Here is a 12,775-nt window from a genome sequence, read left to right on the forward strand (position 1 = left end):
CCACTGACACATTCATGCAGCCTTCACTCTCCAATTCTCACAGTTGTATGTAGACAACCATAAATTACATCAACCTCCAACTTGTTGCTTTTTTTAACCTATGACTGAAAATCCTACTCCATTATTGTCTATCAATATCTTCCAATTCTCAAGAAAAAACACCACGTGCCACCACTGATATTATACTCCTTCAACCATCACTCCTTCACATTTCCCAGCAAAAATTCCTGCATTTTTCTAGTTCTACTTCATTTTTTCTTGGCTTTGGTTTCCTGTTCATTAATTTCTCAAACAGGGATTTCGATAGTGTTTATTGCTGTTTTAGTATGTTCCACTTTGCCACCTTCTTGAATTTTTCATCTGGAATTCTTCTTTCTTGATGATCTGAATCTTGTATCAGTGTTCTTTCAGCATTTTCTTTGTGGGTTTTGGAGAAAATGTCATTTTCATGAAGCTATTCTGAGCCTCTAGTCTTGTTGAAATAGTTGCAGAAACTAAGCATCAAAACTCATGGAAATTTCAATAATCTTTATGTTACTATGTGTATGTTGGAGTTTGCTGATCTGGGATACACATGAGCTGCAATCCTCCCAAACCCAAGTGCTTTTGCAGCTAAGAAAGCAATTAGAGTACCCAAAACCATTAGACTATTGGCTGAATCCTGGCATTGATCTCTGTTTTGCCTCTTCTCCACAAGTGAACATCACGTGCTCGAACAATTTCGTCACTGAGATCAGGATATTTGGTGATAAGCAGTCAAGGGATGGTAATTTTGATGGATTTCCAGTTCCTTACAAGACCCTGTCACAGAATTTCTCAATGGATTCACTTGTAGCAACCTTGTCAAGGCTAAATAGCTTAAGGGTTCTGAGTTTGGTGTCATTGGGCATTTGGGGTCCAATTCCTGACAAGATTCATCGGCTGCAGTCTCTTGCACGCTTGGATTTGAGTTGGAACTTTCTGTACGGCTCTGTTCCTCAGACACTTCCAAGAATCATGAACCTTCAGATTCTTAAATTGGATGGGAATTTCTTGAATGGTACTCTCCCTGGTTGGTTTGATTCGTTTTCTGATCTTACAAGTTTAAGTCTTAGTAACAACAGGTTTACTGGTCCATTACCATCTTCTATGCAAAGATTTGCCTCGTTAACAGATATTAATTTGTCCAACAATGGAATCTCTGGCAAGTTGCTGGATCTCAGTAGCTTATCGAGCTTGCGTTGGCTGGATTTGAGCAACAATAAGTTGGATTCTGAGCTTCCGAATATGCCGAATGGAGTTGTTGCAGTTTTACTTAGCAACAACTCTTTCTCTGGGAGAATCCCTGAGCAATACGGCAAGCTGAATCAGCTTCAGCAACTTGACCTATCGTTCAATGCTCTTAAAGAAATGGCCCCTGCTGGAATTTTTGCATTGCCTAGTATCAGCTCACTTAACTTGGCATCGAATGAGTTGTCAGGGTCACTACCAATGCGTTTGAGTTGCGGTAGTAAGCTTGAAACGGTCGATATCTCTAATAATAGGTTGAGAGGTCTCTTGCCGTCCTGCTTGAGCTCTAACGTGAGAAGTCGGGTCATTAAGTTTGGTGGGAATTGCTTGTCGATCGATCTAAGAAATCAACATCCAGAGGCATATTGTGTGGAGAACACCCAAGAGAATAAGAAATCTCGCCAAAAGAATGTGTGGATATTAGTAGGTGTCATTGGTGGAATTGCTGTAGTTATGGTGTTATTGGCTTTTGGATTTCTTGTATTATGTCGGCAATATTGTCCTCGAGGGGCATCAGAGCAGCACTTACTGCACAAGGCGGTGCAAGATAACTCTGCCACAGGGTTCACGGCTGAGATTATAACGAATGCCAGTATGTTCTTCTATTTGCCTTAAAAGTCCAGTCCTGATCTTTTGCTAGCTTTCTTCACATTCTGAAGATATACTGTATTTATTCTCCAGGGTATATTTCTGATGCAGCAAAGTTAGGCTCGCAAGGCACTCCAGCTCATCGCTCGTTTTCACTAGATGAGTTAAAGGCAGCTACCAACAACTTCGACAAGTCGGCCTTGATGGGTGAAGGGTCAACTGGAAAGGTACAAACTTTGAAGACAGCTATTGTATATTGATGCTTCATTTTGCTCTTTAAATGGCCAGCTTGTAAATTGAGTTCCCTTGATTTTTTTGGCTGTGATATCATACTTGTTGAGTTATTTTATTCGCACTTAGGTTGTGAAACAGACCGACTTTAGCTGATAAATGCATGACTAAGTTCTTAATGAAGAAACTCTGGTGGTGATTAATTTCTTCCTGCAAACAATGATCGACCTGTTGGCTGTATCAATGTTTATAAATATCGAGCCTCGTGAATTTTACATCATTTCTTTTGTCCTCAGATATACAAAGGAAGACTGGAAGATGGGGTGCAGGTAGCAATACGGTGCTTGACGGTGTCGAGAAGATATACAATCCGGAATCTGAAACTCAGACTGGATTTGTTGGCTAAGCTTCGGCATCCTCATCTTGTCTGCTTCTTGGGGCACTGCATTGAGATTGAAAGAAAAGATGTATCTGGTGCTAACAAGGTCTATCTTATTTACGAATATGTACCAAACGGCAACTATCGAGCTCATCTTTCTGGTGAGGATTCCATAGAAAATAACTCATTTTAATATCTGATCACCTGGGAACTAGCAGCTTTAGAGGGTGTATTGGGTGAGCTAATAAGCACTTTAAGACATTTTATAAGATGTTTTATGTGTTATTATGATGTTGAGGAATGTTTGGTAAACTCTTTAGGAAAAGAACTTATAATATCCAAAAATAAGATGTTAGGAGCTTATAAGTTTCTTTAGAAAAAGTGACGAATTCCTACCTTATAAGTTTCATCTTCGTTTTTTTATTCAAACACTTCAAGAACTTATTTTTAAATATCTTATAAGATGTATGTGCTTATAAGATTTCTTAGCTTAGCCAAATACCCTCTTACTCATCACAAGTTCTTTCTGCATTTGATGAAACAGCTTTCTCATGAATGCTGTGATTTCTAATAACTAATACTTTGCTGCATCAATCTCTCAGAATCTAGTACAGAGAAGGTGCTCAAATGGTCTGATAGACTAGCCATTCTAATTGGAATTGCCAAGGCCGTTCATTTTCTGCACACTGGAATTATTCCGGGTTTTTACAGCAACCGGTTGAAGGCGAACAACATCTTGCTAAATGAGCATCGGATGGGAAAACTGAGTGACTATGGATTGTCAGTTGTAGCTCAAGAGGTCGACAGGGACAAAGTACGCATTCCACTACACACATCCACTAGTTGGTAGATGATATTAAACTATTGCAAACTGTTAACTCTCTTCTCCTGTTGTCTTGTTTTCTAGGAAGAAGATGGTCTTAAATCATGGTAAGAATACCCTTTGACCAGAAATCGATGCAATAACGAGTAGTCGGTAGAAACTTTACAAGCTTTTGGGATGTGGCGATATTACCAAGCAAAACTATTACCGTGCCAGTATGATTTCGGCTATGTCCATGCACAATTAACATACTGCACGTCTATATTTGCAGGCAAATGAAGAGCCTAGAGGATGATATTTACAGCTTTGGGTTTATATTACTAGAGTCACTTATCGGGCCTTCAGTTCATGCAAGAAAGGAGTCGTTTCTGCTTAACGAAATGGTAGATTACAAATAAGATCAACTTATGCATTCAACTTTTTCCATTTGGTTATACTGTGAAGCACATTCTCCTTTTCATTCATCTCCTCTCATATTCTAGTTCTCTCCAAGTTATAATAGACAGGGATAACCAACTTTAAACGGCTTTGGTAGCACAATCTGATAACCGGTTTCCACAATTTACAGGTTTCTTTAGGGAATCCAGATGGCCAGAAGCGAATACTTGACACAATGGTGCTGGCATCTGCTTCTCAAGAATCGCTTTCAATCGTAGTATCCCTAACAATCAATTGCATTTCGCCCGAGTCGTCAACCCGTCCGTCCTTTGAAGACATTCTTTGGAATTTGCAGTATGCAGCTCAAGTGCAGGCAACAGCAGATGGTGATCAGAGATCTGGGAAAACAATACGATCCCCTTAACTTTTTTCTCATCTGTATCGATATGCAGCTGCGAATACGGAATCTTTTGCATCTAGTCTTCGGAATGTTAAAATGGCCTGGACGCCTAGTCAACTGTAAATCATGTCTATCTGCATACGTCCATGCTTAAATCACACTAAGTATGATTTTTTGTTGTTGAATTGTGTATATTATTGATAGAACAACCTATCACCTTCCTCTTGAGCGCAGAATGCATATATCTTTCAGTAAATCACTGCAGATTGAATCTTCTTTGAAGTTCTATTGCATCTTATATCTCGATTCAAATATAGGAACTTTGCAGTTTTGGCCCCAAAGTATAGGATGATTTGCAATATCAGTCTCATACTTCTTGAAATAGTCAATATTAGTCCCACGCTTAGGAAAACGTTGTAAAATTAGTCTCACCGTAAAAGATTTGCAATGTTTGGGGCTCGCTTTGTGATACTAATTTTGCAATATTCTTCGAAGGTATGGGACTAATGTTGACTGTTTTAAGAAGTATGAGATTAATATTACAAATCATTAAACATTTTGGAATCGAAATTGCAATTTTTTTGTAATTATCGATTTCAAAAATGAAAAGTGGTACCAAAGAAATGTCCTTTAAGTGAAATTTTGGTTATTAATCGAGGCTTTCTAAATAATGCAAGTTGAGGGACTACAATGCAAAATTACACTTCTTTAGATATTAGGGGGATAAATTGCATAAAACCCCCATATGGTTTCAAAACTTAGCTAGAGCTCTCCTATATTAAAAAATAAGTAAAAAACTCCTTTGCTTTTTAAAATATCTCTTCTTATAAGCAAGTTTCATGCTGTTAAATTTTGTACTGAATTGCTCGTTATACCCTTTTTATAATAACCATTATTCTTCAATTATCAAGAAATGAACTACCTAAATTTTAATAATTTAATATATATTTTTTATTTATATATGATTATATACGACACTTATATTATACATACGATATCCATATAATACATATATATATATATATATAAATGGGCGACGAAGCTGTCACCCATATTGTTTTGGGCGACGTCGCTATCAACACACATAAAGGGGTGACGGCGACATCGCCCTGTTGCTGTTGGGTGACTTGGATTTGAGCGACGGGGCGACATCTTCCCTAGCGCCAAGGGAAGAAGAAGGGGCGACCTCCATCGGCAATGAGGCAGCCAATGGAAAAGAAGAAGTTAAAAAGAAAAATTAAGTAAAAAAATATTTAATTTTACAAAATTTTAAATAATAAAAAATATTAATACTTTAGTTTAAATATATTTTGATAAGTAATATATTTATTTAAACTAAAAATTTAATTTTATCTTATATATCAAAAAAAGAAATAAAATAATATAGAAAGGTGTAAGAAAAGAAACCCACTCGCATTTTAGGCATGTGACATGCACTTTTCATTAAATTCTAATGAAGAGGAAGTATTTTATTGTCTGGTGGATGCAACTGACCCATTTCATTTGGTACAAACGAACATTCACCCAAAACAAGCAGAACGAGAGAGGCATCTGATGCTTTGATTTGGAAGATGGGAGATGGGAATCACAGTATGTGGGGCCATTTACCACTTCTGGTAAGAGCCAACTCCAAAGAATCGGTGGAGTACATACTCCAAGCCCTCTGGCGGACCCGCCGAACCGGCCTCGACGCCGCCGACCGACAGATATTCCGGGATATACTTCAGCTCCCCAACGATTCTGATCTCGACCCTGTGAGCAAACTGTAACCCCCTATTCTGATTCGCTTCCCCCCTGTCCCATCTATATATGATCCTGGTAATTGTCTATTGTATAGCGCTTTATTTGGGGCCTGATAACTGTTTCTTTTCTGGGTTGTCTATGGTTTTCGGGGTCCTTGTTATTAGTTGCAGTTAGAATATAGTTGTATTCGAATTGAGGCATCGTATACAACCATCTCATGCGTTAGTGTGCTCGACTCAGCACATTGCATAATCCTATGGCCTATGTGTGCAGCTTTGAGCTTTCTAGACAAAATAGTGCAGGTGCAGGTGATATGTACTGTACTAGTCTAATTGAAGGCTTCTACCTGCTACATAGTGGTGCAACCATTTTGAATTGTCCACCGCAATAGCGTTAACTTGAAATAATTCTTGTAACAATTTCATATTCCTATGTGGCTCAAAGGTATATAATATGGTGCGTAATATTGTTTCTGCAGCTATTAGTATGCCTACGAGTACTGATACGGAGGTCTGTTTACGACAATGTAAATAAAGATGAGATTCAGAAATTGTTCCCTGCTGAAGTCCTGCCTGAATTGCAGAGATTGTTGACACTTCTACTGCAAAAGTTCCAAAAGGAGTGGCGAGAGGATATATCAAAAGATCAGGTGAAATGTTGTACTTTTAATGATAGAGAGAAACATAACAATTTTTTTTTTCCAATGAATATTTGTCTAAAACTACTCATTACTTAATTCATTCTATCTATTTTTATTTTTCTATGTTCGTTCTGTTAGGTTGTCTTGCCCCGGTTGAAGTCAATGACATGGAACATGGCAAATCAAAATGTGGAAAGAACAGAGCCTACAGCAGTTATTAATTTGAAGGTATTCTCATCTTTTTCATTAAATGAACTTTTCAGTTGTCGAATATGTTTTTTTATCTAAAGTTCTGTTTTCTGCAGCTTCACAGTGATGTTCAGCCAAACTTGGGTGAAAGGGATGTCAAGTTCCAATTGGCAAAAGATACTATGGAAATGATGTTGAAATCCATGTATTGTATAAGAGACCAGTTGTCAGAATCTGTAAGTCTTAGTCTCGTGATTGCAGTTGCTACTTCTTGTTTATATTGCTGGCTAAAGTGAAATTTTATGACCCCCTCTTTTTATTATGTCTATCTTGTTAGGGTGAAATGCCAGACAGACACATGGTTCAGAATTCTAATGTGGTTTAAGGTTCAATCTTCTGCTAATATAAAGGTATAAAAGTAACTCTTTTCTTTGCGTCTGATTATCTGGAACTGACCCGGAACATCTATGGTCTTGCCGATATGGGTTCCGTGCTTTTCATATCCCCTTTATCATGTAGTTACTTCTAAATAATTTTATATGATATTGAGAAACCTGCTGCTTGTAATCGTTAATATCTGGGTTTTATGAATATTCCCTTGATGCACTAAGGTCGCCAACCAATCTGTTGCATTCTTGTCTGCTTGTGTAGTGTCTCTCCTGTTTCTCAAGTTTATGTAGTTTGGTTCGTAGTTGCTGCATGCAATTACATTGACAGGACTTTGAACTGTTTTGCTTTTTCCACTTAATTGCTTCCAACTTGATTATGTACCTTTTCCTTATGTGTGATGAGCAGGAAAGAGGCCTACTTGATGCTTGCTTACAAGTCCTATTTGTGGTAGAGCGGGTGGGAGTTCTCATTGGCAAAAAGTGGATAGGCTATTAGCAATGGCACTAGCTATCAAGTATAAACATATCGTTCCCAAGAGGATTTGATGAAATAAGTCCCAAAACTATAACTAGTCCCTAATTATTTGTATGATTGAGATTTTAGAGATGAATTACTACTACAGAGAAAATAAATTTTTTTCAGAAAAGTCAAGTTGGAGAACTTCAATAATAGATGAGATGCTAATGCTATAGTTAACCTAATTAATTCAATGAATATAATATTAACAAATTAATCTATCAAAACATTTATTTTCATAAACAAGGTTTTTTCCAAGTTAATGTGATATACTTTCTTAAGTTATACTTAATCTATTAATTTTTTAGAAATTAGTGGATCTCTCTCGTATCTAATTCTCGAGACAATAATGCATTAAGTTCTACGAAAAACCAATTCACTTAGATGAATCATGCCTACGTATCTCTAAATATCATTCAATTCACACCATGAATTGACGTGTCTGTCATGCAGAATTCCTTCTCAGTTCATCAATATAATTTGAATAACTCAATAGGTGATCAAGCTCTTAATCTTAAGAAAAACACAATGACTCATGGACATATTTAAAATAAAGCTGTTGAGTAATAAGAAAAATGTTCTAACTCATTATCTCAATTAGGCGTCCAAATAGCCTTAGTAAATAGAAACTTAATTCATGATGTAACAATAAAAAAGAAAGAAAGAAAAACTAAGAAAACTCATTGCATAGAAATCTGGCTTGAACGAATTTCACTTGCTTTGCCAGAATATCTTCTCCAAAAATGCATTGTTTCTTGCCTTGTGTTCTGCATTTTCTCATTCTCTAAAAGAGATCGTTACTATGTTTTTTTCTTCCCCTTTTATATTTCTCTTCCTAGGGTTCCTCTGTTGAGTGGAAGAAAATGAAACAACTCTACTTAAAGTTGAACTCTTCGTTTTTTCTTCAAGATTCCTTTCATTTCCAAATATCTAATCTAATAAAAGGAGATAATTACATCAAACTAGGTCCCACATATTCTTTTTTCTCCGGCACTTATTGGTCTCTCATCTATTTTCTCCAGTAATTCTTGTCTAATAATCTGCGGTCACAACTTAACTTATATTCACTTCTGGGGTCCATTCTTCTGATAACCTGTGGTAAGTTGGCAGAGATTCTGTTAATTCCCTACGATTCCTCCAAGCCCTTTTTTCATCAAGAAGGTCTTCTTTCCTTCCAAGCTCCGTGTCATTCATAGAAACACCTAAAACTCCACAAAAATTACTAACGACAAGCATTATGTGCTCAAAATTAGGGAAAGTAGTAGGAAGTAAACCATATAACTTTATGTTATTAGAATCATCAATAAACACTTGAAGCAAGAAATGTTAAATGCATTACGTCACGCTAGTGATGTCCTATAATTCATTAAACCCAAAGACCATCCTTTTTCTAAAATCTTTTTACCAACCTTACCTAAAGCCCCATTACAACTCGAAAAAGAGTTTGATTCTTGCATCAAATTCACTATTTACCGGTGGAGATGTGATATAGGAGCAAAACCTATAGTAAAATTTTGTCATGTTATGACTTGAGAGTTCTTGTTTGCCCTTAAACACTTTGAGCAGATCCAAAGAGAGGGTGTTAACTCTCGTTGCATTTGATTAAAAAGATTATTGAGATAATTGCTCTATTGTGTGGCTTGTGTGAATTTGTACTATGAAGTCTATTCCTAACTTGCAATATGATGGTGAATTCGTGATGATATGTTGGTTTAAGTTGAAAAGGGGTGGATAGAAAAGAAAGGGGGCACATATATGAAGGATGTGATGAACTTGAATTGTTGTATGCTTGAGGACAAGCATAGCATAGGTGTTGGGAAATTTGATAACATGATTCTATATGGTTTATTAACTATTGGCTTGTGTTTGTTGATTGTTATGGGTTTTTAGGTGCTATGAATGTAATGAAGCTTGGAAGGAAAGGAAACTTTTCTACGAGAAAAGATGTTGGGAGGAATTGCAAGGAATTAAGAGAATTGTTGCCAACTTAATCCGTGCCCATGGGTATCTGAAAAACATTCCCAAGAAGTGAATATAACTTAGCCATGACCATAGGTTATTGGATGAGCGCTGCCGGCAAAAATAGATGAGAGACCTAATAATTGCTGGAGAAAAAGGAATATGTGCAACCTAGTTTGATGTGTTAAAGGGGAAGAAAAAACATTAGGAATGATCTTTTTTGGAAAAGTAGAAAGCGTAGCATGCAAGAGGAAAAGCAAAGGAAATTCTTGGAGAAGATAATCTAGCAACACAAGTACATTCCTTCAGGCTAGATTTCATTTTTTTGATGTTTACTTCATGAACTAAATATTTGCTAAGACTGTTGGGAAGCCTAATTGACACAATGAGTTGAATATTTTCTTATTAATGCACAATTTTATTTTCATGTCTATGAGTAATTGTGCTTTTTCATATGATTTCAGAGTTTGATCACATCTTGAGTTATTTAGATTATGTTGATGAACTGAGAAGAGATTATGCATTCAATTTATACCATGAATAAGTATAATGTATTGTTGGACTTGGTTATTGCTTGATGATCAAATCATCAAAGTAGCATTCATCCTCCAACCATTGTGAAATTGGGTCTCCCCAGGTGAATTATTGCACGGATCAGGTCAGGTATGGATTGCCATGATGAGTGGGGATCAGTTCGCCTAGGTCCATATAAGATTAAACTCTAGCCTATATGTCCTCCCTCCACTAGTAAAAAATCCACCCTCATCCGCCACTTGAGGACACTTCCTCAACTCTTCCTCCATCCAAATAGAAATCTAGTGCTTCTTCATCAAGGTAAAATCTAACTTGATTAGAGTTGTCATATGTAAGGCGAACTATGCCCTTCTTGAAGAACTTACTATGTTATATACTTAGTTGGGTGTCGCATAACAACATTGTTAATATGTTAATACAACTTATACTACGTTCTGGTGGCAGGTGCTGCTTGTTCAATCCTGCTCCTCAGCACATATTGAGCCTGCAAAGATCAAAGACGTCTGATCATTGGGAGTTACGGGTTGTCGCTCTTGACCTGTTATGTTTAAGATCATAGTAGATGCTGGCGCTACGTCACAGAAATGTCTTCTTTCTGGATGCCAGCAACATTTTTCGAGGATATTAGCTTTTGCAAATTCTGCCTCTGTATCCTTATTGATTCTGCACTTTAATTAGGTATATTTGGCATCTAATGGAGAAGGCAAGTCATCAGTTGTCACCACACCAGTTGCTAGTTGTCGAATTAGCTTTTTCTCACTATTGGATGTTTCATTCTTGTTCTTTTTCTTTGTTTTGGCCCAACAATTTATGCCTATGTGTTTTTCTAAAATGAAACAATTTACCTTTTTAGATGGGGAGGTAAATTGCTTCATTTTAACAAGCACATGAGGTAAATTGTTATTTTTTCTATAGGAGGGTTATTTGCTCATTTACAATATCACATCGGAGTAAATTGGATTATACCATATATATTATTAATTATGATAAGGTAATTCTTGAGTTGCTTATAATATATATACATATGTTTATAATTAGGTAAAAAATATTGAGACAAGTGAGGAGGTTGGTATATGAGAAGACCCCGCATGTGAATATACGAGTAAGTAAGACTTTGAGGACGGTGTTTAGATTTTCTTAATTGGGCTAAGGATCAGCATACGCACATGGATTGCTAGAAGATTAGCTGCCTGCATCGTGAGTGCAAGAACCGTAGGTTCAAAACACCAAACACCGAGTGAGGTTATGTTCAATTTAAGTATGAAGGGGTTTGTTAGGGGATACCACAATAAATGTATTGCTGATGGAGGCTCATTCGTGAAGGAATGCTATGATAATCCGCCCGCATTGCTTCCTACTCCAACTCCTGCTGCACCTGACATAGCAATGCACGGTGGTTATTATGAGCCCACAGCAGGGCTCGATGAGACTATTACATTAGGATTTTTTTTGTTTTTATTTTATTAATTTGTTAAATATACACCCTTTACACATTTGCTCATATATACAGACTGACTTTCTAACTTGAAAAACAATCAACTTCTTTATTAAAATAAAGAGTTAAATGCCAGGCAAAATTGTAAAATTATTAGTCCAATAAGTATCAAATTGGCAATTCTAATTCTGTAAGTTTTAATTTAGTGGCATTTTTAGTTATTCTGACAAAAAAATGACTGGATATTAGTCGGACAAATTGGGAATTAAAATTTTTAACTTCTGCCAACTGGACTCAACTAAACACGTGGCATCCTACATGGATGCTAGGTCGGGGCGAGAAACTAGGCACCAACTTCCATGACTCCTCACTCTCTGGTTGTGCCTTCTTCTGTGCTTCTTTTACATTCAAAGCCTGCAACTTCAAGGGGTAATTTGCTTTCTTTTCTAAAGTACATTAGATCACAAAAAATACTTTACTCATTTATCGTATTACAGGAGATAAATTTTTGCATTTTTCCCTTACAATAAGATATAAGAGTCACGTTGTTACGTTTTCTTAGTGAAGTGCGTACTATATGGTGTTTTCACAACGATATAAATGCACTCAGCCCTAAAGAAAAATGTCCAATACCGAATCATTACCGACTAAAAGATTCTGAGTTGCTCCACTTGAAATGATGTTGATCAGAACTAAGACTTAGATGAGCCATCTGCTCTATAATGCATCATTTTTCACTGGTAATTTTGCATATAATTGGTTGGTGTGATATCACAGCCAGCCCAGCTATGAACATGAAATATTATCCCAACCAGCAGTTGCTTTTGCTGTATCTTTGAATATGACAGATACTTCATCTGATGGCTGAGACCCAAAAAGCAGAAGACAAAGGTCAGTTGGGTAGCTGGTTGATTTGGGTGGATGTCATGACCAATATCACTAATCCAAGAGGTGATGTTAATTGTGATGGAGGGCGGGCCAAAGTTTTACATCAGGAAGACAAAACCTGCTCCTTCACTTCAAATGTAGTCCACTTCGTTTGATTCAAACTTTAATAGATTTTCATCAACTTGGAGTAGTTATTGTACACAAAACTGATATTTTGTGGAATTTCAGTATAAAGGTGATTTAGATGTTAGTTTGAAGATGCATAAAGATGAATAAAGTAATCAATGTAATGGCTATTTCCACAACGACCACTTTGCTCATTGCAAGGTTGTCGCGATGACCGTTGCTAGTGTCATATATAACTGCTATTTCTCTACAACTAATTTTTGCCTGTTGTCCGTCGCAAATTCCTC

At 36.7% G+C, this 12,775-nt stretch overlaps 2 protein-coding genes across 4 annotated transcripts; both read left to right on the plus strand.

Annotated features, from left to right (window-relative positions):
* LOC105158086 (probable inactive leucine-rich repeat receptor-like protein kinase At3g03770) lies at window positions 1-4,284 on the plus strand. The gene is made up of 7 exons (XM_011074716.2): window positions 1-1,861; window positions 1,951-2,084; window positions 2,385-2,628; window positions 3,070-3,281; window positions 3,375-3,397; window positions 3,562-3,673; window positions 3,859-4,284. Exons 1-7 carry the CDS (start codon window positions 511-513, stop codon window positions 4,090-4,092), a joined length of 2,310 nt encoding a protein of 769 aa, XP_011073018.1. The 5' UTR covers window positions 1-510; the 3' UTR covers window positions 4,093-4,284.
* LOC105158087 lies at window positions 5,534-10,813 on the plus strand. 3 transcript variants are annotated; one of them, XR_847503.2, is made up of 7 exons: window positions 5,534-5,822; window positions 6,290-6,460; window positions 6,590-6,679; window positions 6,757-6,876; window positions 6,978-7,050; window positions 10,143-10,339; window positions 10,484-10,813. XR_847503.2 is itself a non-coding variant. In XM_011074718.2 (6 exons), the coding sequence occupies exons 1-5, from the start codon at window positions 5,640-5,642 to the stop codon at window positions 7,023-7,025; spliced, it is 612 nt and encodes a 203-aa protein (XP_011073020.1). In that variant the 5' UTR covers window positions 5,534-5,639; the 3' UTR covers window positions 7,026-7,050; window positions 10,484-10,813. The 3 variants fall into 3 exon arrangements, 2 of the variants coding, with proteins under 2 accessions (XP_011073020.1, XP_011073019.1); XM_011074718.2 differs by lacking the exon at window positions 10,143-10,339; XM_011074717.2 differs by lacking the exons at window positions 10,143-10,339; window positions 10,484-10,813 and adding an exon at window positions 7,436-9,932.

This window comes from Sesamum indicum, linkage group LG3 (genome assembly GCF_000512975.1).
Source record: "Sesamum indicum cultivar Zhongzhi No. 13 linkage group LG3, S_indicum_v1.0, whole genome shotgun sequence".
Classification (NCBI taxonomy): domain Eukaryota; kingdom Viridiplantae; phylum Streptophyta; class Magnoliopsida; order Lamiales; family Pedaliaceae; genus Sesamum; species Sesamum indicum.

Bases quoted from the DNA above. Each gene is read 5' to 3' on its own strand.
- LOC105158087 (XM_011074718.2), top strand. From the start codon at position 5,640: ATGGGAGATGGGAATCACAGTATGTGGGGCCATTTACCACTTCTGGTA. The intron at 5,823-6,289 runs GTGAGCAAACTG...TTGTTTCTGCAG, and splicing joins ACGATTCTGATCTCGACCCT to CTATTAGTATGCCTACGAGT. The intron at 6,461-6,589 runs GTGAAATGTTGT...TCGTTCTGTTAG, and splicing joins AGGATATATCAAAAGATCAG to GTTGTCTTGCCCCGGTTGAA.
- LOC105158086 (XM_011074716.2), top strand. From the start codon at position 511: ATGGAAATTTCAATAATCTTTATGTTACTATGTGTATGTTGGAGTTTG. The intron at 2,629-3,069 runs GTGAGGATTCCA...TCAATCTCTCAG, and splicing joins CTATCGAGCTCATCTTTCTG to AATCTAGTACAGAGAAGGTG. The intron at 3,398-3,561 runs GTAAGAATACCC...CTATATTTGCAG, and splicing joins GAAGATGGTCTTAAATCATG to GCAAATGAAGAGCCTAGAGG.